General features: G+C 45.1%; 1 protein-coding gene across 3 annotated transcripts in view; it reads left to right on the top strand.

The window, feature by feature from the left end:
* Positions 1-127: 127 nt before the first annotated feature.
* The window catches only part of Phrf1 (PHD and ring finger domains 1), a 33,612-nt gene continuing 8,013 nt past the window's right edge, over positions 128-25,726 (top strand). For 2 of the 3 annotated variants that reach the window (XM_057778286.1, XM_057778284.1), the window contains exons 1-9: positions 128-227; positions 2,689-2,804; positions 4,938-5,060; positions 10,763-10,968; positions 11,929-12,012; positions 13,399-13,526; positions 16,901-16,998; positions 17,465-17,640; positions 18,798-18,927. In XM_057778286.1, the coding sequence (XP_057634269.1) occupies positions 2,711-2,804; positions 4,938-5,060; positions 10,763-10,968; positions 11,929-12,012; positions 13,399-13,526; positions 16,901-16,998; positions 17,465-17,640; positions 18,798-18,927 (1,039 nt within the window). In that variant the 5' untranslated portion in view covers positions 128-227; positions 2,689-2,710. The remainder of the gene's footprint in view (positions 228-2,688; positions 2,805-4,937; positions 5,061-10,762; positions 10,969-11,928; positions 12,013-13,398; positions 13,527-16,900; positions 16,999-17,464; positions 17,641-18,797; positions 18,928-25,726) is intronic. The other variant, XM_057778285.1, reaches the window with a different exon arrangement.

Raw genomic sequence — 25,726 nt, 5'->3', positions numbered from 1 at the left:
TTCCGAGGGGACGGGGCCGTCCCGACGTCTCGACATCCTCGGCGGCGGGTTCCTCCCCGTTTTGGCCTCAGTAGTTTCCACCAACGGGCGGAGCAGAAAGTTCCGGAAGAGTGTCCGTGTACTTCCGGGTCGGGGAGCGCGCGGCTGCTGCAGTCCGGCCTAGTTGCGGTCGCGTTCGGACAGAAGCGGGATCGTCTGGGAGCGTCTGGGAGACGCGAGGTTCCCGGGTACGTGAGTTAGCCGGTCCGGCCTGGTGTCCCCCGTCGCGTCTGTCCGCGCGGGAAACCTACGGTGGCCGTGCGCTTTGTCTGCGGCCTTCGGGGCGGGCGAGGCCTACGTCGCGTTGGCCGTGGGTCGGTCCGGAGGACGGGAGGGCGGCCGAGGCCTCGAGCAAAGCCCCGAGACGGCCGGCTGCGGTTGGGAGGTCCCTGGACGTGGTGCTGGCCACTTGTCTGGTGGTGCGAGAACCTGGCCTGGTGCATGAGAAAGGTGTGACCCCTAGCTACCTTGTTCTCTGTCTTGATGGCCCTCGTCCGGGTCAGCACCAAGTTGTGGTTGGTGTCACGGTTATCATATTCCTTAGTTCGAAGAGCCTTCGCAGCGGTCTCGAGTAGGCAGCGCTGTTTGCTGGGGTTTTACCGTCGGAGTTCCAGAGATGAAGTCAGTTGTCAGTGATATATTGCTGCAGAGTGGTAGAGTCAACATTGCTCTGTTAAACCTTCTATGTCCTCTGTTCTGTATCTGAGACCCGTGTTGCCCCATCGTATTTTCCAGAGTAGTACTCCACAACAAAAACAAAATCAGTAACGTGTCTGGTCATTTTGGCTCTGAGTTTGAGATTGGGCTTGACTTGCAGCTCAGCAGTTCTTTCTTTCCGTCGACCCCTCGGTTTTCACTCTTTTGGGAAGACTGTTGAGTGAAAACAGCAGCCTGTGGCTCTCAGCACTGAGAGAGAAGCCTAGAGTTGTATGCTGAGGTTCACAGAGTTAGTTAAATAGGTTCTCTTCTCTGAGAACTGGAGCCGTGCTCTGAGTCATCCCATAGGAAAGAGGCCACCGTCCTAGACGGGCCATAGCTCTGTATCTCTGTGTCTCAATCTGTCTTTTTATTTAAGAGGTGGTGTTTCGCAGGAGTCTGTGGCCAGGACTCCATTCCAACTTGATAAATTCACCAAGCATCAGGTAAAAGTAAGATAGTGTATCAAAACTCTTGTCGCTTTTCCTTTCACATCCAGTAGCAACGTGTGACCATTGGCGATCAAGTTAGCATGCCTTCATTGTTTAGAGAACATAAGCTTTCTACTGGGCCTTGGCAGTCCTGGCCCTGATCTGGCCTTTGTCCATGTAGAGAAGGGTTGCACTTTTCCCTGTACCTTTGAACGTACAGCCCATGTGTTCTCTTGAGGCTGATGGGACAAGTAAGCTTGGATCTGTAGGAACCAAGTGAGACCCGGATCTCAAGCCTGCATTTCAGCGTCTTTATGCTGTGTTTGGGGTTCTTTTTTTTTTTTTTCTCCTTCCCACTGTGGATACTAGGCTTGGAGGAAAGCACGTACCATGGCATAGGCTGGTGAATTCTTGAATGAATTCCCTGTGGGAAGTGCTTCCTCTGTAAGTGACTGGGGAAAGAGGTGAATATCATTGATGAGGAAAGACCATGTATATGGATAGGTTATTATTTGGGAAAACCAAAGTTTGAGAGCTTGGTACACAAGGAAGGTCATGTTAGTGACACTTACGAAGTCTTTTTTTTTTTTTTTTTTTTTTTTTTTTGGTTTTTCGAGATAGGGTTTCTCTGTGGTTTTGGAGCCTGTTCTGGAACTAGCTCTTGTAGACCAGGCTGGTCTCGAACTCACAGAGATCCGCCTGCCTCTGCCTCCCAAGTGCTGGGATTAAAGGCGTGCGCCACCACCGCCTGACTTTACGAAGTCTTTTATTGCAAGGGAGGACTAGTAGGTGTTCCCACAGACAGGTCAGGAGAGGGAAAGCCCCAGCATCTTCTGCCTTTCAGCCTGGGCCACCGCAATGCCGTAGTCCCAGGAACTTCATTTGAGTTTTATAATCTGATGGTAGCCAGCTAAGCAGAGGCCAGTGGGCCAGCATTGGCCAGTAGTGATGTGCCCACTTGGTGGCAGCAGGCAAATGGGCTACTCCTCACTGGAGTCCTTGTGATGGCCTGCTCTCAGTTGAAAAGCACTGCTCTGTCTCAGCTCAGAGGTCCATTTGACTCGTCTTTAGGACTCTCCAGGAATGCTCAAGTGAAAATATTGCTAGTCCTTAGGAATTAAAATCTTGTTTTGCATGTGGTTCTGGAAATGAGTCACTTTTCTTTGTATGAGGATATTAGTATCTTGTATTATAAAAACATTTTATATATTTGTTTTTCTTTTGTTTTTAGCTCTGCCCATCTTGGAACTCACTCTGTAAACCAGGCTGGCCTTGAACTCAAGAGATCCACCTACCTCTGCCTGCTGAATACTGGGATTAAAGACATACACCACCACTGCCCAGCTATATGCTTTTATTTTTTTATATTTGCAAATAGCTTTATGACTAGGATCCTGTGTATTACGTCTCACAGATAAAATTCCACATGTGTGGTGATGCTCGAGGCACCAGGGAAGTTACCTTTCAGAGGGGACTCTGTAGCCAAGGAAGTTGGGAGTTATTTGACTCTGGTCTCTTTCAGAGGTGAACTCCAATGTGTAGACATGGATGACGACAGTTTGGATGAGCATGTGGCTCACAGCCCTGGGCCAGATGGACCCTCACGAGTTGGCCTCTCAGAACTGACCAGTGATGCTGGTAAGTCCTCACTGCTGGCAGGGTATCTACAGAGGATTAGCACTTGGTACTTTCTGCAGGTTGCTTGCTCCCCTTGGAAGCTTGAATGTCAGCTTTCACTTTTAACCTTTACAAAAAAAATTTGAGGGGCTGGAGGAATGGCCTGGTGCTTAAGAGCACTTGACTGCTCTTCCAGAGGACCCGGATTCAATTCCCAGCACCCACTTGGCAACTCACAACTGTCTATAACTCCAGTGACAGGATACAACACTCTCACATAGACATGAATGCAGACAAAACGTGAAAATATAACTAAGATCTTTTTTTTCCAAAGACAGGGTTTTTATGTGTAGCTTTGGAGCCTGTCCTAGAATTTCCTCTGTAGATGAGGCTGGCCTCAAACTCACAGAGATCGCCTGCTTCTGCCTCCTTAGTTCCTGAGTGCTGGGATTAAAGACTTGCACCACAACTTCCCAGCTAAATTAAATAAAATCTTTTAAAAATAAATTCTTTTGTTTTTTTTGTTTTTTGTTTTTTTTTTTTGTTTTTCGAGACAGGGTTTCTCTGTGGCTTTGGAGCCTGTCCTGGAACTAGCTCTTGTAGACCAGGCTGGTCTCGAACTCACAGAGATCCGCCTGCCTAAAAATAAATTCTTAAGTTATAGAAGTGTACTACATTCATTCTTTTTGTCTTTTTTTTTTTTTTTTTTTTTTTTTTTTTTTGGTTTTTTGAGACAGGGTTTCTCTGTGGCTTTGGAGCCTGTCCTGGAACTAGCTCTGTAGACCAGGCTGGTCTCGAACTCACAGAGATCCGCCTGCCTCTGCCTCCCGAGTGCTGGGATTAAAGGCGTGCGCCACCATCGTCCGGCTCTTTTTGTCTTTTTGTTTGGCTTTTTTGTATTGTCTTGTTTTTGAAATGATGTCTGTGTGGTCCAGACTGTCCTTGAACTTTTTTTTTTTTTTTTTTTTTTTTTTGATTTTCGAGCTTTTTGGTTCCTGTCCTGGAACTAGCTCTTCTAGACCAGGCTGGCCTCGAACTCCCAGAGATCCGCCTGCCTCTGCCTCCCAAGTGCTGGGATTAAAGGCGTGCGCCACCACCGCCTGGCTTTTTTTTTGGATTTTCGAGACAGGGTTTCTCCATAGCTTTTTTTTGGTTCCTGTCCTGGAACTAGCTCTTCTAGACCAGGCTGGCCTCGAACTCCCAGAGATCCACCTGCCTCTGCCTCCTGAGTGCTGGGATTAAAGGCGTGCGCCACCACCGCCTGGGCTTGTCCTTGAACTCCTCCCCCGCCCCCCAATCAAAGCACTTTATTCAGAGGCTTGGGGAGGAAAAAGGCTGGAGAGTTTCACGCTGTCTGCTGTCCTCCACTGGGCAGAGCTCGCAGGTCTGCTGCCTAAGCTTATCCTTGAACTTTTTAAGACTTACTGTGATCAACCCACCTCAACCTCCCAAATGGCTTGTAGATTGTGGTAAGACCACAATCAAGTCATTGTTTTTTTTTGTTTTGTTTTTGTTTGTTTGTTTGTTTTTTTTGTTTTTTTTTTTGTGGGGGAGGAGGTATTAGGGATGGAACCTAAGGCCTTGTGCATGCTTGGTAAGAAAGAGTCTACTGCTGAGCTGTAATCTATGTTTTTTGAAATAGGGTCTTGCTGTGTAGCATAGGATGGCCTTGAACAGCAATCCTTCAGACTAAACCTCCAGACTGTAGGGATTACATTTTGTTTGTTTGTTTTTGTTTTTGATTGATTTCCTGTATCCCATTCTGGCCTTTGACTTGATGTATAGGTAAGAATAATCTTGAGCTTCTGATTCTTCTGCCTCTACCTCTCAAAGTGCTGGGGTAACAGATGTGTACCACTGTACCCAGTTTTGTGTGGTGCTGGAGATAGAAACCTGGGGCTTGATCATGCTAGGCATACTCTACCAGCTGAGCTGTATTCCAAGCCACGGTGTCTTATTTTTAATACAGACAGCATAAGTGCAGAGTAAGAGGACTCATTTTGCCCATCATATGCCTCTCTAACATCTCCACCCCGCTCTGGTAGCCTGACAGTCCTTATAGTTACCTGTCCATTCCTAGAACAGTTCTGGCCCTTTGATGCTTGGTTTGTGATGATGCCCTCACAGGCCTGTGCTTTTCACTTTGTGATCTAGAAGAAAGCAGCAATGGCCACAGTGGAGACTCTGAAGATGATACAGGTAGTGAGCATGAAGATGACACAGATGGGGAGGACACAGAGGGTCTGTCTGAGGAGGAAGACCCAGAAGATAGATCTGGTAAGATGGGTGGCATTTGAGCCAGTCCCCATGAATTTCTTAGTGAGGAGACAGCTTATGTTAGACCATCCACAGCTGTCTACAGTGGTTGTCACCACTGGAACAACTGACTCCTGCTACAGTTTTTAGTGCTTGTAGGGTTTCCCCCCCTTTTAATTTTCCAAGACAGGGTTTCTCTGTGTAGCCTTAGTTGTCCTGGAACTCTGTAGACCAGGCTGGGCTTGAACTCAAAGATTCTCACCTGCCTTTGTCTCCTGAGTGCTGGGATTAAAGGTGTGTGCCACCACCGCCCGTCTGTAGTTTTTAGTTTTGAAGTTTAGTTTAGTAATAGGATCCTGTGGGTATCTCTTCTGGGAGAGACAGAACATTGAGTGGCATAAACTGTGGGATGATGTGGATAGACTGGAGTTCTAAGGTGATGAGCAGGAGGTCTTGGTAGCCCCTGCTTATCTCACAAGGGCTAGTTACTAGCATTATCCATGTCTGGGACAGCTTAACATGCCATAAAGGGCGTACGGCCTGGGACCGCCTTTAGGACATAGCGTGTTAGTCCCCATCTTGTGGCTTGTTCTCTGCTCATTCAACAAGCTCATTGTGTAGCATTATTAAGAAATCCCAGGCTTATGTACACTGGTGAAAGTTTGTAACTTTTTAAACTTCTGCAAAGAACAGTGCTTGAATGGCACACCTCTGAAAAGCCTTCGTGGCCACCCTGACCAAGGGCAGCCTATGAGGACTCTGTGATTGGTTTGGCCCCACCCACCTATGGCCACCTTTTTCAAAGTGTCTTAGTTAGGGTTTCTTTTTTTTTTTTTTTTTTTTTTTTAATATTTATTTATTTATTATGTATACAATATTCTTTCTGCGTGTATGCCTGAAGTCCAGAAGAGGGCACCAGACCTCATTACAGATGGTTGTGAGCCACCATGTGGTTGCTGGGAATTGAACTCAGGACCTTTGGAAGAGCAGGCAATGCTCTTAACCGCTGAGCCATCTCTCCAGCCCCCTTAGTTAGGGTTTCTATTGCTGAAATAAAATACCATGTCCAAAAGCAACCTGGGTAGGAAACAGTTTAATTTCATCTTATGGTTTGTAATCTATCGTCTAAGGATGTCAGGTCAGAAACTCAAGTCAGTAGCTTATTTATAAAAGGGTATGGAGGAATGCTGTTTACTGGCTTGTTCCCTAGAGTTGGTTCAGTCTGCTTTCTTACAGCAAGCAGGACAACCAGCCCAGAGGTGACACTCCCCACAGTGAACTGAGCCCTTCCACATCATCAATAAAGAAAATGCCCCACAGTCTTCTCCATAGGACAGTCTGGTCAGACATTTTCTCAAATGAGGTTCTCTCTTCCCAAATGAATCTGGCTTGTGTCAAGTTGACATAAGACTAACCAACACACAAGCAAAGGGCTCAAATGGACTGGGATTCTGGTCTCTTCAGGTTTCCTTCTGACGTGGTCCTGAAGCTAGGAGGTCACAATCCCAAAGTACCTACTATCACCTGGATATCAGCCTTTGATTATATGCCTAAAGCTGTCAATGTTAGAATGTTCCAGAAAGGTAACCATTATAAGTGGGACAGTACTCATCATAAAGGAGTAGAACTGATTGGTAACTTTGTAATTATACTGACTGCCTCACTCTATAGCCAAAGCTGGCCTCAAATTCTTGGCAGTTTTTCTGTGTTAGCCTCCTAAACATGTTACTACCATGCCTGGCCGGTGGGTGGGTGGGGGTGTGTACACGTGTGTGTGCGTGCGCGCTATTCTAATTCTGAGTGTAGACTAGAGAGTATGTCTGTCCTTGGCTAAAGTCACAGATGTTCCTGTTTCCAGCACTGAGGTAGGCTTGTCCTATTCTCAGCTGGGCTGTCAAAGCAGGCGGCACCAGAAACTGATTATAGACGAGATTGGAGGCGGGACTCACTGAGCCAGGATTCCTGGTATTCCAGAGCTCATCATGTAGTGGAAGAGACCAGCTGTGGAGCAGCAATCAGGGATAGATGCCCAGAGTGTGATACTGGGGGTGTGAGGAACTTCAACAGCTGGATGTAAAAAGGTTTTAGAGAAAGACATATCTAAGCCACAGCTTAATGGCAGGAGCTAACCATATGTCTTTCTCACAGAAACAGAAAAGTAGCTAAAACAGTATCCAAGGGAGGTGCCAACAAGTGCTAGTACCAACAGTGTAGTAGACAGTTAGCCTGGAAACCAGGTGCTTCTAAAGATAGCATCTCCAAGAATGCCAGGGCTCAAATGCCAGTGTCCGTTCTGGAAAGAGATAGGATTGGTGAGCAGAGAACAGAAGGGCTGTCTTAGAATAGAATCTTTGGGCTGATTGGTAGTGGCGCACGCCTTTAATTCCAGCACTTGGGAGGCTGGCGGATCTCTGTGAGTTCAAGGTCAAGCTGGTCTACAAGAGCTAGTGCCAGGACAGGCCCCAAAGCTACAGAGAAACACTGTCTCGAAAAACCAAAAAAGAATAGAGAGAATCTCAATTGAGAAAAATGTCCCATCATTGTGGAGGTTGGGCTGGGAGCAGAGTATTGATTGGTAAGGAACAGATGATGTAGAGCCTGAAGCCTCAGCTGAGCATTGTGAAGGGTAGGAGAAGGCCTATGTGTTCCTAGTGCCAGTCTCTGGTTCCCACACTGTGTCCTGCTGCTAAGGTGGACCTGCTTTGCTTCTGTTGGTGTCTTTCCCAATTTACATAGTATTAATCTCTTAATATCTTACTCTGAGGAATGAGGATGACTGATGCCTCATACTCAGTACCCACGTTTTCTAGCTCTCCCAATGGTGTCAGTTATTGCAGCATGTGTGGATTGTTTTGAGTGAACAGAGCCTTCCACAGTTCCTCTGCTCACCAATCCTGTCTCTTCAGAATGGACACTATTTGGGCCCTGGCACTCCTGGAGACTGTCAGGCTAGCTGCCTACTGCACTGTTGATACTAATACGCACTAGCACTTTCCATGGATATTGTTTAATTATTTTTCTCAAGGCAGTTAATAGAAGACTTCGTTAATATTAATAGAAGTTGGGGCTTACAGTTCAGAGGGTTAGAGTCCAAGGTGGGGAGCAGGGTAGTAGGCAGGTAGGCATGGGACTGGAGCAGTAGCTGAGAGCTCACCTTTTGAAATATAACCATGAGGCAGAGAAAGACACTGGGTAATGATGGACGTCTTTTGAAATTTCAAAGCCTGCTCCCAGTAATGCACTTCTTCCACTGAGGACACACCTCCTAATCCTTCCCTAACAGTTCCACCAACTGGAGAACAAGTATTCAAATATATGATCCATTCTCTTTCAACAGCATATTTTAAGGGTGTTACTTGACAACCCAAATGAGAGTTCAGTGAGGGAAGCTGCTCAGGTCCTTGGCCGTTTGTACCCTTTTTTTCTTTACCTTCAAGTCAGTAAGGTCTGTAGTTCTCAGTGCACAAAACATTGCTTTGTAGACTGTGGAAATTGGTCAAAACAAGATGGCCAGCTCCCTACATTCAAATTGCATAAGAAGAATCAAATTACCTGTTTGGATTCTGCTGCCATGAGCTTTTAATTACACAGGAAAGCTGAAGTTATATATGTCATTCTGCTTTGTACTTAATATTTCAAAATGTTATGGACATCTCTTTCATCAATTTTCCTCTGTGGTATAACAAATGGCCACTAACTTAGCTAGGAACAGAGTGTTTATTGTTTGTGTGATTCCATGGATCAACTGGGTCTTTCTCTTTCCTCTCCTCTCTCCTTTTTCCTCTCTCTCTCCTCTCTTTCCTCTCTATGTCCTCTCTCTCTCTCCTGGTTTTTCAAGACAGGGTTTCTTCTGTGTAGCCCTGGCTGTTCTGGAACTTGTTTTGTATACCAGGCTAGTCTTGAACTCAGAGGTCCTTCTGCTCTGCTTTCCAAGTACTATGATTAAAGGTGTGCTCCACCACCACGTAGCTTCAACTGGCTTCTCTTATTCAGGTATCACTAAGTAGTTTCACGGTGTCAGACAGGCTATGCGTTCTTTCTGAACTTCAATCCTCTTCCAAGCCCCGTCTCTGCCTGCATGAAGCCCTATTTACTAGCTGATTGTTGACAGATCATTTTTAGCTACTGGTGTTGGCCCCTCCCTTGGGAGTGCATGAAAATGCTTGCCTGTGTCCTACCAGGTAGAGACAGAAGGATCACAAGTTTGGAGTCATCTTCATCTACATAGTCAGTTTGGGATATATGAGACCCTTTCTCAAAAAAAAAAAAAAAAAAAGGAGCTGGTGGATTAGAGTGTTTGCCACCAAGCCTGATAGCTTGAGTTCACATGGTAGGAGAGAAGCAATTCCTATAACTTACCCTCATCTTGCCCGATAAGTAAACAGTTTCTTCTCTCTCTCTCTCTCTCTCTCTCTCTCTCTCTCTCTCTCTTTCTTTCATCTTTTTAAAAGAGCTCACCTGGAGGGATTTCAACCAGCCAAAGATAGTTCTTTTTTGTGGATTGGCAGCAGGGCATGGAGAAGGGCAGCCTAGTACCTTTGCTAACCCACCCACCTACTCACAAAGAACTGAAGTGCACGCCCTTAATCCCAGCACTTGGGTGGCAGAGGTAGGCAGATCTCAGTGAGTTTGAGGCCAGCCTGATCTACAGCCAGGACAGTCAAAGGAACACAAAGAAACCCTGTCTCAAAAACACAAAACGGGGCTGGAGAGATGGCTCAGAGGTTAAGGATGCTGACTGTTCTTCCAGAGGTCCTGAGTTCAATTCCCAGCAACCACATGGTGGCTCTCAGCCATCTACAATGAGATCTGGTGCCCTCTTCTGGCCTGCAGTCATACGTCATACATGGAGGCTGAACACTGTAATGTATACATAATAAATAAAGTCTTAATCAAACAAACAAAAAAAGGAACCAAATTCTGAGGCCTAGTGAGAATCTGCTTCTCTGGTCCCTGTGATTTATGTGTTTAGTAGTTCACAGAGGGATGTTGCTAACTTTGTATTGAATGCATCTTCAGTGTTCCACTGGCTAGGCCTCTGCCTCATACTGCTGAAAAATTGACCACATCTTTTATAGCCATTGACCCAGTTAGGATCTTCCGGCTGTATTCTACAAAGGAGGAGAGGCCCAAGAAGGAGGTCTCATCTGATCACAGATATTTGTTGTCCTTGTTTTGAAAGACTTGTGCAGCCATGTAAGGGTTGTTGTTCCAAGGTGGCATTCTTAGAGGTTTAGTCAGTAGTTTGTCACGTGGTGTGTTCACCCCAATTCCCCCAAAGTTAAGAACTGAGGACTAAACCCAGGACCTTGCACTTGCTAGGCAAGTGCTCTAATGCTAAGTTAAATCCCCATCCCCTGGTGGCTTAGTTGCTAGCTCCATCTTCTCTGAAGTCTGTGCTAAGTCCTGACACCTAACTTCTTGGATGCTCTGTCTTTATTCTGAGGCTCAGGTGTTAGAACTTAGTGTAATTACTTAGCCAGTATCCCTGTCCCCTTAGCTCAAAGCAGCTTTGGTCAAAGAGTCTTTGGGTGAGGAGACATGGTTAGCTTTGCTATTCGGAGTGCGCACTTTGTGAGTGTGGCCTTGCAGGTAGATGGGAAGCATGTCCTGAGAGGAGCTGGAATTCTGACTAGAGGCTGACTTCCTGAGTACATCTTGAGTCCTTAAGTATGCACTCGTGCCTATACTTACTAAAAGTTTAATATTTCTCTTCACCCAAGGTTCTGAAGATTCAGAAGATGGCGTAGAAATGGCAGCGGCAGCAGTGGAGACTCAAAGGAAGCTCGAAGCTAGCAGTGTACCCAATTCTGATGATGATGCAGAGAGCTGCCCCATTTGCCTCAATGCATTCAGAGACCAGGCTGTGGGCACCCCAGAGACATGTGCCCACTATTTCTGCTTGGACTGCATCATTGAGTGGTCCAGGGTGAGCTGGCTTTACACTGTGCTACTACTACCTATAATAAGTAGGCCTGGGCTACTCCTACCTGTAATGACTAGGCCTGATTCTCTACAGTAAAGCTGAACATAGAACTGAGTCCTGGGCCCTCAGCGCTGTCTGGGAAGGCTTATTCTTGGGGTATGTCTATGGATGACAGAGCTCCTGAGGAGGACTCTGAATTTTCTGAGGATCGGGATACTAATCCTGAGACCACCTCACATAGTGTGAAACAGCCTCTTTAGATACTAAAATACTACTAAAATACTCAGTTCTGACAGTCAGTCAGTAATGAAGAGACAAAATTGTGTCAGCTGCCTATCTCCCCCATGAACTTTCAGGAGCATTGCCTGACTCTTCTCCCAGTGGCAAAGAGCTATATGTATGCATAGGTATGTGGTGTGTGCCTGTACTTACATGTAGTTGCTAAAGGATGCTATGTATTCTGCTCTGTCACTTTCTATCTTACTCCTTTTTTTTTTTTTTTTTTTTTTTTGCTTTTTCGAGACAGGGTTTCTCTGTGGTTTTGGAGCCTGTCCTGTAGCTCTTGTAGACCAGGCTGGCCTTGAGCTCACAGAGATCTGCCTGCCTCTGCCTCCCTAGTGCTGGGATTAAAGGTGTGCACCACCACTGCCCGGCTTATCTTATTCCTTTTGAGACAGGATGTATTACTGAAGTTAGAGCTAGATCAACAGGCAGTAAGCCCCAGAAGTTCTCTCATCCTCTATGGAACCAATAAGAGGAATTTTTAAATTTTTTTGAGACATACTCTCTGTAGATCAGGCTGGTCTCAAATTCACAATCCTCCTGCCTCCCAAATGCTGGATAATGGGTAGGTGCTCTAACATTTAGCTTGAAATTGCTGATTGTTAAATTCTTTATTTGAAGATAGTAATGATAAGTGAAGGTGATTCTGCAATATTCTGATGTAGTCTTTATTTCTTACAGAATGCCAACTCCTGTCCGGTTGATCGAACAATATTTAAATGTATTTGTATTCGAGCCCAGTTTAATGGTAAAATCTTAAAGAAGGTAAGTGTTGTTACTGCCTACTCCTGCCTGTGTCCTCGTAGGAAGGAACATGATCTTAAATGGTGATTTGCTTTTCTCAATGGGGAGGATGTCAGTCAGTTTAATTAAGCTTTAAAAGAGTAACTGAAGCACACATTTTGGCCCTGAGCTTTGCTCAAGGCTAGTAGGGCTGTCCATATTTTCTGGGGCACAGGCGTCATGGTGGAGATGTTAAAGTTTCTGGGCTTCTATTCCTCACCCCCTCTTATTACAGAGCTTCTGTTGGCCTGTCTCCTTACGAGTTAAAGTCATGGTGTTGCACTAGGATAGGTCAAAGAACCATGGGAGCTAAAATGTAGAAAGTACTGTACGGATAGAAAGAGAGGTGTTTCCTCCTCTCACAGAAAGCCTTGGCATAGTTATTATTTATTGTCCTCTTCTATCGCCCCCCTTCTCTATCCTTTCCTTCTTTCTTCCTTCCCTCCCTTTCTTTTTCTTGTCTCTCTTTCCTTTCTGTCCCTTCCCTTTTTTTCTCTCCTCTTTCTTCTTCCCTCTATTCCTCCTTTCATCCTTTACGTGGATCTCTGTAACCCTGGCTGTCCTGGAACTCACTATGTAGACCAAACTAACCTCAAACTCAGATTTGCCTGCCTCTCTTGGAGCTCTTTTATCTGCCCTGCAATGGAGAGAAAACAAGTCACCATGTGTCTTAGTTAGGGTTTCTGTTGCTGCGACAAAATGTGACCAAAACACAAGTTGGGGAAGAAAAGCTTTATTTGGCTTATACTTCCACATCACTGTTCATTATTGAAGGAGGTCAGGACAGGAACTCAAACAGGCGGGAACCTGAAGCAGAAGCTGATGCACAGGCCATGGAGGAGTGCTGCCTACTGACTTGTTTTTCATGGCTTGCCCAGACTGTTTTCTTTTTCTTTTTTTTTTTTTTTTTTGGTTTTTCAAGACAGGGTTTCTCTGTAGCTTTGGAGCCTGTCCTGAAACTAGCTCTTGTAGACCAGGCTGGCCTCGAACTCACAGAGATCCGCCTGCCTCTGCCTCCCGAGTGCTGGGATTAAAGGCGTGCGCCACTACTGCCTGGCCAGATTGTTTTCTTACAGAACCCAGGACCACCAACCCAGGGGTGGCACACTACCTACTACAGTGGGTTGGCAAGAAGATGCCATCCAGTCTTTGCTCATAGGCCTATCTGGTAGGGATACTTTCTCAGTTGAGATTTCCTTTTCTAAAATGATGCTATCTTAAGTCAAGTTGCCATAAAACTAGCCAGCCTAGAGCCCAAGTAGATCTTGGACCAGTGGTTTTACTCTAGATTAGGAACATGTTGTCCTTTGAATTGACCACTCAGATTCTGAGGGTACAACATTCAGTGACCAGCAGTTCTGTCTTCAGATTCCAGTGGAGAACACTAGAGCCTGTGAGGATGAAGAGGCTGATGAGGAAGACCCCACCTTTTGTGAGGTGTGTGGCAGGAGTGACCGTGAGGACCGACTTCTGCTCTGTGATGGCTGTGATGCTGGGTAAGGGCGATGGTGCCTTCTACCTGCTTTGCAGGCTGTTAAATTGGTCAGAAGAGCAGGGTGGAAAGTACTGAGGATTCCACTGTGGTATAGAGTTCTAGTAGGTCACTGGCTCTTCTGTGGTGACCCTGATGCCTCTCATGACTCTTGTATATATTGAGGCTGCTCAAAGGCCATACATGATATCAAAACCAAAGAAAAGAAAGACAGGAGAGTGGGCTTGCCTTAGGAGAGAGGGCAGGCAGGCTAAAGGGTTGCTTTGGGGACTGCCTCATCTTGCATCTTTTTTTACTATTATTATTCTTTTCAGTATGTGTGTGGTCTGCATGTGAATGTGTGTATGTGAGTGCAAGTATCTGTGGAAGCCACAGGTTTTGGATCACCCTGGAGCTGGAATTATAGATGGGTGTAAGTTGCCTGAAGTGGGAGTCTTGTACCCTGCAAGAGCAATATATAGTTTTAACTGCTGAGTTCTCTCTCCATCCTCCTTTTCTGTATACTTGAAGTCGCTCTGTCATTCACAACACTGTAGGAGAGTTAAGAATTTCTACTGAGCCACCTCTCCAGCCCCAGCACTGTACCTCTTGTTCCCATAGGTACCACATGGAGTGTTTGGACCCTCCTCTACTGTGTGTGGGCTTATGACCCTGCCTTCTGGGGCCCTGCTGGTGTTCTTTGCTCGCTATTTGATCTCTTTGAGTTAAGATGGAACTGGCCTCCTCAGATCTTGCTGGATCTTTGTCTGTTGGTTAAAAAGGATTTTCTGCTATAAAATCGTGACCAAGAGTTAATAGAAAGAATACTCTTCCCCAATGATGAGGCTGGTCAATCTGAACGTTCCCTAGGGCAGGAAATAGCAGTGCCAAGGTTTGTGCAAGAGGCTTTCTACCGTCCAGGCTGGAAGCTGGGGGCTGTTTTCTGAGCTTGCCTTCACTCTGCTTTCATGGGAGTTCTGTGCTGTCATTTGTACTGACTCCACTGGCTATGCCTTCGTGTGTGGTGTTTACCACAGGAACTGAGTTACAGCATCTCAAAGCATGAAGGCACAGGGAACTCCTGCTCCCTCCCATGCCTGTGGAAATGTGGATGGTGCACTGGATACTTCACAGCAGTACTTGGGCCTTCCTGCCCCACATTGCTAACACGCTGTGGACTTGGTCTCCCTCCTTCAGTGCTGGTGCTCCATGCACTTGATGTCCCTCCTTCTGGAATTGTTTGAATGCATGTTTTGCTACAACTTCCTGAATGTCTCTTCGAGAGTCCTGCAAGCATCCACAGCCTCTTCCCTCTTAGTTTTTGTATTTATTTATTTAGTTTGAGACAAGGTCTGACTATATAGCTGTGGCTGGCCTGGAATTGGCTATGTAGACCGGGTTTGCCTGCCTCTGCCTTTGAGTCCTGGAATTAAAAGCATCTTGACTGGCTTGTTTTATTTATGAGAGAGTCCTGTTGCCCAGATTAGGTTCCAACTACTATACTAAGCTAGAACCTTCCACGCTGACTTTTTTTCCCCCCTCGTTTTTTGAGACCGGGTTTCTCTATAGCTTTGGAGCCTGTCCTGGAACTAGCTCTTGTAGACCAGGCTGGCCTCACAGAGATCCACCTGCCTCTGCCTCCTGAGTGCTGGGATTAAAGGCGTGTGCCACAACCGCCTGGCCCACACCAGCTCTAGTGCTGAGATTACAAGTGTGTGCACTCCCACACCTAGCTCTGTTAACTTTTTTTTTGAGATAGGGATTTAAACTGGCCATAAACTGCAGGCCAAGTTGTGTAACAGTTTTCTTCTATGCTGCAGGAACAGTAGGTGTGAAGTACTGTGCCTGAGTCTGTTCATTCTGTAAATCTGTTTGTTTCTAGTCACAGTAACTTCGATCAGGAGTTTCTGGGGATTTTTCTATCTTCATTAAGATTCTTTTTTTAACAAGAGTTATCCTTGTAAATCTCATTGATTTATGTATTTCACTTAACATATACAACAGTACAAGCATTAAAGTAGTGTTAGATCTAAAATTAACACACATTAGTAATTCTCATACTTCGAAGCACCTAAATACTATTGACTTTTACAGTTCTCTGTATCTTTTTGTTTTGTTTTTTGTTTGTTTTGTTTTTCGAGACAGGGTTTCTCTGTAGCTTTGGGGCCTGTCCTGGAACTAGCTCTTGTAGACCAGGTTGGCCTTGAACTCACAGAGATCTGCCTGCCTCTGAGTTCTCTGTATCTTAATAGTTGAGTTTCAATTCACAAGTCTAAAATTTCTCATTCATTTTGACATGGAATCACAAGGCTTTCTACAGATGCTTTGGTTTATGAGCATGTGTATATGCTTTGATACTTTGCAAAATAAAGATTGTTTTTGAGTTTAAAGAATTATGGCTCACTTTAAAGGTCCATGTTCACAGGGAGATAGGAGAAAGTGGGGGAAGATCGTAGGATAGAACTTACTTGGGTTTCCTTATGACTTTTTAGGCTTTGTGTTTTTATATGATGTATTCTGGAGAAGTAGGCCACCTCTCTTATGTGTGATAACCCAGTGAGTGCCACATGCGTGACTATTCCTTGTGGAGTTGGGTTTTCTCTGGTTCAGTCCTGTGGTCATGACAGGGTAGTTACGTCAAATTGAATTCATGGTTGGAATTTTAGAAAACAGCTTTGATTGGCTTGTGTATCCGTGCTTACTTGTGTATTCTTCTGTGTAGAAAAGTAAAAGGTTAGGACTAAGAGTTGGTTCAGGCCTTAAGAGTGCTTATTCCTCTTGCAGAGGACCTGTGTTTGTTTGGTTCCCAGGTTTATAACCACCCGTGTAGTTTACAACCACCCATAACTCCCAGGCATTTTGTACATAATATAAATCTTAAAAAAAAGAAAATATTTTTTTAAAAGGAAAGAAAGGTAGAAGGTGCCAGCACAGCACTCCCCAAAGTTTATTTATAGAAATTTGATGGAAACAATTTAAGAAAAAGACCTGAAGCTAGGCGTGGTGGCTCACACCTTTCATCAAACACTCTGAGTTTTAGAACAGCCAGGGCTACTTAGTATGATCCTGTCTGAAAAAAATCAAAGGACAGGGACAGAGAAAAGCATAGGATGAGGTAGAGGTAAGAGGGCTTCTTCTGGTGTCGTCTTGAAAAACCTGTAGCTTAGCTCTTGGAAGCCCTCCATGCCTTGTCCTTGAGGATCCCCCCCCCCCCAAAGGTTTATTTGTATACAATGTTCTGCCTGCAGGCCAGAAGAGGGCACCAGATCACATTATAGATGTTTGTGAGCCACCACGTGGTTGCTGGGAATTGAACTCAGGACCTCTGAAAGAGCAGCCAGTGTTCTTAACCTCTGAGCCACCTCTCCAGCCCCAGCACTGTACCTCTTGTTCCCATAGGTACCACATGGAGTGTTTGGACCCTCCTCTCCAGGAGGTACCTGTGGATGAATGGTTCTGCCCAGAGTGTGCGGCCCCTGGTGTTGCTCCTACTCATGGTAATGTGCTGTCCTTTATTTGGGTCTCTCTTATTGTCGGTTTTAGAGAAGGACTGTGGAGAAAATCTGGACTTGTTATAAGGAGAACCTCTATCAGGGAGAGGGCTTTCTGTGGACCCGTAGGTAGGAACTTTGGAGGCCATGGCAGGTTGTCTTTTTATTTTATTTTTTACTGGTTTTGTGGGGGTTTGTTTTGTTTTGTTTTTTTCTTTGTATTTTAAAGTATTGTTTGTTTGTTTTGTTGTTATTTGGTTTAGTTTTGTTTTAAGACAGAGTCTCTCTGTATAGCTGTGACTGCCCTGGAACTTTATTCTGTAGACCAAGCTGGCCTTGAACTCTCAAAGATCCTCCTGCTTCTGCCTCCTAAATGCTGGAATTAACAGATTGTTAACTGGGGGCTTTCAGTTCTAAAGGTCTGTGAGGGAAAGCCTACACATGACCCAGAAGCCTGTGACTCTCTTCCAAGATGCAGCTCCTGTGAGTGATGAGGAGGTCTCCCTGCTACTGGCTGACGTAGTGCCTACTACCAGCAGGCTTCGGCCTCGAGTAGGCAGGACCCGGGCCATCGCTAGGACACGGCAGAGTGAGAGAGTGAGGGCAACTGTGAACCGGAACCGGATCTCCTCTGCCAGAAGGGTCCAGGTAGGTGGCTGGCGCTAGGCTGGGGCAATGCAGGGTGGTCTCTGGACTTGGGAGCTGGACTGAAGAGGTTCCGCTGGCAAAGAGCCCATAGCATTCTCATACGCCAGGTATAGCTAGCATGCATGCACTCAGTCTGCCAAGAAAGCAGGTGAGTGTATTGAAGACACTGCACTTCACCTATGTGCCAGCAGGACCAGTGGGGCTGCCTTATTAGACGCTTTGATGGATGGGATGATGATTTGGGGAAATTCATTGTAGTGTGAAGACCAATCACTGGCTCTTCCTCATGTCTGGCTCCTGGCACTCAATGTTAGATGTCTGTGGCCTCATTTCTGGGTACTGAGGAAGCTTAGAAGTTCTCTCTATGGGCCAGGTGGTAGTGGCGCACGCCTTTAATCCCAGCACTCGGGAGGCAAAGGCAGGTGACTCCCTGTGAGTTCGAGGCCAGCTTGGTCTACAAGAGCTAGTTCCAGGACAGCTAGGACTGTTACACAGGAAAACCCTGTCTCGGAAAATCAAGAAAAATAAAGTTCTCTATGAAGTCATATTCCCATGGTCAGTATAGTGACATCATGGTCCAAGTTCTAAATGGGTTGCAGGACTGGGAACTATCTCCTGTCCCATGCCCTGACTCTGTAATCTCTACTTTTGCACTTAAGTCTCCTCTCATGCTTGCCGTTCCTCTTTTGCTTGTGCTCTAGATGCAGGGTAGTGTTGGGGGCTGCTATTTCTCACTCACCTCTTTTTTTTCTATCTGCTGGCGCTTTGCCTGTTCCCTGCTAGGCGCTCATCACCGTACACCTGCCTCATTTGGGGCTCTCATCTTAGATCATACCTGCCCCCTTTCTTCTTCCTGCTTGGACCTCCATTTGCTCCTTGATAGCGGCTGAATGCCCTAGTCCATTCTTGCCCTGACTTTTTCCCTCCTAGAAACTCTTCCAGGAACTACTGTCATTGTGACCATGCTGTCCATTCTTGGTAGGAGTGGAGGGAGGTGGTTTCAGTGCCAATCTGTTCTGCCTCTCTAGTCAGTTTGAGCCACATTCAGGGACTGAGAGGGAGTCTGCACTGACACTGTCTACTCACATGGCCCGGCTCAGTGTCCCATCCATGGAAAGGGTGGTCATCCACTGAGTGGCACTGTCCCTTGTATGCAGCATGTGCCAAGGTACCTCATGTCTTCTCTGCTGGATGAAACTATCGAGGCTGTCGCCACTGGTCTGAGCACTGCTGTATACCAGCGTCCCTTGACACCTCGTGTCCCTGCAAAACGGAAAAGGAAGGCAGGTAAGCTGGCATGATGGGCTTGCCTCCCACCATCAGCTCTGTTCTGGGGTCCAGTTGTGTGGTCATTTCTGATTGGTCCTGTAACTTTCTCAACTGTCACATATGTGGGTTCCACGCTGACAAGACCATTTAGACTTAGCTAGAGAACACTAGGGAAGAAGAAGCACATCTGGACTGATGGGGACAGATGTGCTAATGTTAATCCCTGATTGAAGTTATATTTAGTGCTGATATGGCTTTTGCATTTTCCTAAACCTATATGTACCTGGAGCTAGTATATAAACTGTAAGCAAACATTGTGACACATTACAGAGGAGACCTAGAACCCCGACACCACCTCTGCATCCTGATCTTACCGTACTGACCTGACCCACTGTTTCTGAATATTGTTTGATGCTCCTAGTGGGTGCAACTCAGTGTGTACTTAGGGATTTCTGCCTCGCTAGGTGGGCCATAATTAATCTTGTAGCCTCCTAAAAATATACTCTATTGGGTTGGCAAAATGGCTCAGCGGGTAAAGGTGCTTGCTGCCAAGCCCAACGACACAAGCAGGTTCCTGGAATCTACCTGATGGAAAGAGAACTGGAACATACAAGTTGTTCTTGATAGGCTAAGTGTATGGTACACACACACATAAATAAATTTTAATTAAATTTACTTTCTTGACATCTGTGCACAGGAAAGTGAATGCACCCACTCCCACTCTAAGTGCATAGTTACAGGTTTGACAAATGATGTCCTTGCCAGTGTACAGGATACTTGGAAGAGAACATGCCCTCCCACTCCACCCAGCGCTTGTGGTGTCATTTTCATCATTGGCCATCAGTCTGGGTTCTCACAGGATTCAGCCGAAGTCTCTGGACTTGTTTTGTTTGCTTGCGCAGAGCCTTTAGAACATGTGCAATATGTGTGTCTTTTCATTACCAGAGAGTCTGTTAATGTGCCAGTTTGTTTACTTTTTTGTTTTGTTTTTCAAGACAGGCTTTCACTGTGTAACAACCCTACCTGTCTTGGAGCTTGCATATTCTTTTTTTTTTTTTTTTTTTTTTTTTAAGATTTTATTTATTTATTATGTATACAACATTCTGCCTCCATGGATGCCTGTAGGCCAGAGGACTCCAGATCTCATTACAGATGGTTGTGAGCCACCATGTGGTTGCTGGGAATTGAACTCAGGTCCTCCGGAAGAACAGTCACTGCTCTTAACCGCTGAGCCATCTCTCCAGCCCCTTGCATATTCTTTTTTTAAAGATTTATTATATATACAATATTCTGCCTGCATCTCATTCATTACAGATGGTTGTGAGCCACCATGTAGTTGCTGGGAATTGAACTCAGGACCTCTGGAAGAGCAGTCAGTGCTCTTATCCTCTGAGCCATCTCTCCAGCCCTGGAGCTTGCATTTTAAACCAGGCTGACCTCAGACTCACACAGATCTGTCTGCCTCTGCCTCCCCAGTGCTGGAATTAAAGGTGTGCCCCATCACACCTGGCTCAGTTTGTTTCCTTCTAACTTGTTGCTGGTCTCATTTTGGTTATTTCTAATTTAGGTGACCTAAGGAGAAATCTGTATCTGGGTATCATGCTGCATGCCTTTGGTCCCAGCACATAGGAGATAGAGGCAAGTGGGTCTCTAGGAATTTGAGGACTGCCTGATCTACATAGTGAATTTCAGGCTAGCTATCATTACATAGTGAGACACTGTCTCAAAAAATAAATAAATAAAGTAAAATAAAAAAACAATAAAACTGCAGAAAAGTAAGTGATTCACAACCCCATAGCCTTAGCTTAGGAATTATCAGGTGGCTTCTGGCAGAAGAGAGTCAGACAGAGTCAGGTCAGTCAGGTCAGATCAGGATGCACAGGTGGCCTCTGAGAGATAGCTGCTCTAGTGGATAACCCCACACTCATGCAACTCCAGTTGGACTTGGTGGTTTATTTAAAAAAAAAAAAAAAAAAAAGTTTCTTATGATGTTGAGAGGGGTTGGGAGATGGATTGGATCTGGGAGGAGGAGGAGAAGGTGTGAATTTTATCAAAATTATTATAGACATACAAAATTCTGAAAGAACAATATATACATTGAACAAGAATAAAGTTGCTGGAAACTTCATGCATGCAGGTAATTTTGTGAACAGATGTTTTCATTTTTTTCCTGGTAGTATGGAAGAGTGAAGAGATTAGATCACCTGCTTGATCCTATGTTTAACTTTAGAAAAAAAAATACCAAACTTTCCAACTCAAAATAGTATCTCTTATGTATATTTGAAAGACCTAGTTACTCTGCATATTATGAATGCATTCTCAGCAGCATTCAAATTGGGTTTCAGTTTTGCTCACCAGAGGGTGTGTGTGTGTGTGCTTGCCTATTTGCCTGTCTGTCTTTAGAATCCTCTTCGAGAAGCCCCTCCTTTCATCAAGAGCCGAGTTTAGAATCCGGAGTCGTCTCTGTATTCTGAGCAAGCATCTGGTCATTGTCTAGGTCAGTGACATGGCTCTTCTTAAGGTCTCCCACCTGCAGCTGAGGTTGATGGTCAGGCTTTCACTTCTGTGTTGCACATCTGTGTCTCCTACTTGTCATATCACATCCTGCTTCTCGGCCCCGATTGCTAACTCATTTGCTTCATCAAATTATGTAGATTGTGACCAACATTTGATTGAAGGTAGGAGTTTGTTTCCTCTTCAGTCCCGGTAAGGACAGTCAGGCACCCCTCCTTAAGGTTTTTTAGTTTCTGTGTGTATGAGTGTTTTATCTCTGTGCACCACATGCATGCCTATTGCCTACAAAGGCCAGAAAAAGATGTTAGGTCTCTTGGAACTGGAGTTACAGTTGTGAGCCCCATGTGGGTACTGGGAACTTAACATGGGTCCTCTGCAAGAACAGCCAGTGCTTTTAACAATGAACCACCTCTTCAGCCTTGGTTGTAGTTTTATTTCTGTGAATTTGTTTCCATATCCCCCTCCCTTTCTTTTTGTAAAACAAATTCTGTCTTTATAGCTCAAGCTGGCCTTGAAACTCACAGCATAGTCTTCCTGCCTTAGCTTCCTGAGTGCTAGGATAGTTTATTTAGAGCACTTGGGGGTGGGGGAGCTAAGAGGCAGAAGCTTAAGGTCATCCTCAGCTACATTGTGATTTTTGAGTCCAGCCTAGCCTACAAATGAAATTCTGTCTCTAACTAAAAATGAAAGTGCTTATTTGAATTAAGACCAAGTCAGATTCGTGTTGGGCTGTGTTTGTTACCCCCTTCTCTTTGCTCTTCACTGTCTCCTGTCTGAAGACTATGCTTGAGCTTAGCCACCTGTCAGGCCTGGGTAGGAGGTCAATGTGTTATATTTTTGTGTTGCAAGAGCATTCTGGTTCTGTGCCTTTAATCCCAATACGTGGGAGGCAGAAGCAAGCATATCTCTTGAATTTGAGACCAGCCTGATGTATATAGTTTCATGGTAGTCAGGTTATGTATTTAACAGTCATGGCACTGCCCTGTAATATAAGTTAGTTGAGCCCATTCTCCTTCCAAGTGTCTTCCTGTAGTACTGGTGTCCCTTCCACTGTGATGCTGGGAGATAGTGAGTTCAGTCCTATAAGAAGAGAGACAGTGTATGGCCCAAGTGTCTAGGCTACTTCATAAGGGTCACATGAACTAAATAACTTAATAACCACAAAGTGAGAAATAGGGATTCATCCATACCACATATACACTTCAGGAAAAGATTGATTCCTGACCTGGACAGTGTAGGTTAGGATAGCCTGAGATTTCATCACATTATTCCAAATAGTACAGTTTAAAATTAATGGATTTCTGGGCTGGAGAGATGGCTCAGTGGTTAAGAGCATTGCCTGCTCTTCCAAAGGTCCTGAGTTCAATTCCCGGCAACCACATGGTGGCTCACAACCATCTATCTGTAATGAGGTCTGGTCCCCTCTTCTGGCCTGCAGACACAGACAGAATATTGTGTGCATAATAAATAAATAAATATTTAAAAAAAAAAAAAAATAAAATAAAATTAATGGATTTCTTTCTTCTTGAAGTTCCCACTTGGTACTTTTATTTACCGTTTTATTTTCCGTTGACCATGGGTTATGGGAGCCACATAAAGAGCAACTAGGGGAGAGAGGGTGCTGTATTTTCTGCTACTGTGGGTTTCTGCAGAAGATAACTAACTGCCCTGGTTCTGCAGGGGCAGCAGCACCAAGCAGCCTTTCCTTAATTATCACCTCAAAAATGAAGGGGCTTCTAATACCTGGTATTCCCTTCATACCCTGCTACATCCTGGTGAGTTCATTCCTAGCTTATCAGAGTCAGAGAATGAAGAATCATAGCAGCACCTTCGAGATTGGGTTTAAATCCTTTTGCAATAGACTTCTGTTTTTAGAGTGTGTGTCTACAGAAGTGTTCAGAGCACTTGTCTTCCAGTCTCTAGGGGGAGCTCTCTCTGTTTGGATCTTGAATGGTCATGTTATACTCATTGTTGTCTTCAGCACTTGGTTATCATGTGGGCTTTTTGTTTGTATTTTGTTTTTGTTCCTTTTTTTTTTTTAGGATTTATGTAGTTTATATTGATGGTTCTTCAAGTCTGATCTACTCAGTAGTGAAAGCCCAGCCTTGCTTGCTATTTGGATCCTCCTCCTTCCCCTCCAGGAACACATCACTTTAAAATTTCACAGGTTTATTTTTCTGGTTAAACAAGCCTAGCCAGGGGCACACACCTTTAATCCCAGCACTCGGGAGGCAGAGGCAGGTAGATCTCTGGGTTTAAGGCCAGCCTGGTCTACAGATCAAGTTCCAGGACAGCCAAGGCTGTTACTCAGAGAAATGCTGTCTCAAAAAAAGAAAACAAACACAAACAAAAATGATAATGGTAATGATGATAATCAAAGCAAAGCCAGTAGTTGTAGCCCAGGGTACACACAAATTGGTACATGTCTAATTCCAGTATTCTGCAGGTGAAGGCAGGAAGGTCAAGTGTTCAAGGTTATTTTCCACTACACAGTAAGAACATACCTCAAAAAATGATGGGTGAGATATCTTAGCAGAAAGAGATGCTAGCTAACAAGCTTGATTTCAATTTCCAGATCCCATGTGGTGGAAAGAAAAAGCCAATTCTTGCAAGTTGTCCTCTGATTTCTATAACACATACACATGCAATTAAAGGGGTGGGGTTGTGGTTTGAAGAAAAATGGCTCCCAAAGGGAGTGACATTATTAGGAGGTGTGGCCTTGCTGGAGTAGGTGTGGCCTTGTTGGAGGAAGTGTGTCACTGGGGGTGGGGGGTTGAGCTTTGAGGTCTCCTATGCTCAAGCTACTCCCAGTAAAACAGTCCACTTCCTGTTGCCTTCTGATCAAGCTGTAGCCAATATGATGTCTGCCTACATACTGCCATGCTCCCTGCCATGACAATAATGGACAAAGCCTCTGAAACTGTAAACTGCCACCTCAAATATTTTCCTTTGTAAAAGTTGCTGTGGTGCGGGGGGGGGTTGGGGGGGTTGGGGGGGGCTTTAATCCCAGCACTCGGGAGGCAGAGTCAGGCGGATCTCTGAGTTTGAGGCCAGCTTGGTCTAGAAGAGCTAGTTCCAGGACAGGAACCAAAAAGGCTATGGAGAAACCCTGTCTAGAAAATTAAAAAAAAAAAAAAAAAAAAAGTTGCTGTGGTTATAATGTCTCTTCACAGCAATAAAAACCCTAACTAAAATGGGTGCTGGGAGATGGATGAGTAGGTTAAGAAAGGGCACTTGTTGGGGCAGGAGAGATGGCTCAGTGGTTAAGAGCATTGCCTGCTCTTCCAGAAGTCCTGAGTTCAATTCCCAGCAACCACATGGTGGCTCACAACCATCTGTAATGAGGTCTGGTGCCCTCTTCTGGCCTGCAGACATACACACAGACAGAATATTGTATACATAATAAGTAAATATTTAAAAAAAAAGGGGGGGGGCACGCACTTTTTGCTCTTACAGGAAACCTGGGATTGGGTCCCAGAACCCATAGGGCTGCTCGCTGCCTGTTACTCCAGTTCCAGTGGTTCAACACCCTCTTGTGAATGCCCGGGTGTTGTACCCGTGTGTGCACATGTAGACCAAGTAGATACACACATAAAATAAAAATCTTAAAAAGATTTTTAAGCAATGCATGTGCCACATCTGTAATCCTTGAGAAGCTAGATAGAAGAATTGCCATGAGTTCTAAACCAGCTGCAGACTGAGACGAGCAATAAGACAAAAGTAAATAGGAGCTGGAAAGATAGCTTTGCAGTCAAGATCACTGACTCTTCCTCCAGAGAACTTGAATTCAGTTCCCAGAGCTCACAACTATCCATAACCCCACTTCCAGGGACCCTAGCACCCTCACACAGACATACATACAAATAAAACAACAGTGCACTTAGAACAATAAATTAATTAAAAATCCTGCAAGAAAGAAGTCTTTTAAAAAAGAAAATAAATACATTTAAGTTAAAAAGTAGCAAGCCAGGCATATAGTACATGTGGAACAGCAGTAGGAAGATTAAGAGTTCAGGGTCAGGCTGGAGAGGTGGCTCAGCAGTTAAGAGCATTGCCTGCTCTTCAGAGGACTCGGGGTTCAAATCCCAACACTCACATGACAGCTCACAACTGTCTGTAACTCCCAATTCCAGGGGTTCTGACACCTTCACATAAAATAAAGTTCAATAAATTATTCAAAAAAATAGTTTAGGGCCGGGCGATGGTGGCGCACGCCTTTAATCCCAGCACTCGGGAGGCAGAGGCAGGTGGATCTCTGTGAGTTCGAGACCAGCCTGGTCTACAGAGCTAGTTCCAGGACAGG

This window comes from Chionomys nivalis, chromosome 8 (assembly GCF_950005125.1).
Source record: "Chionomys nivalis chromosome 8, mChiNiv1.1, whole genome shotgun sequence".
Classification (NCBI taxonomy): Eukaryota; Metazoa; Chordata; class Mammalia; order Rodentia; family Cricetidae; genus Chionomys; species Chionomys nivalis.
This window is presented reverse-complemented; position numbering and strand designations above follow the sequence as displayed.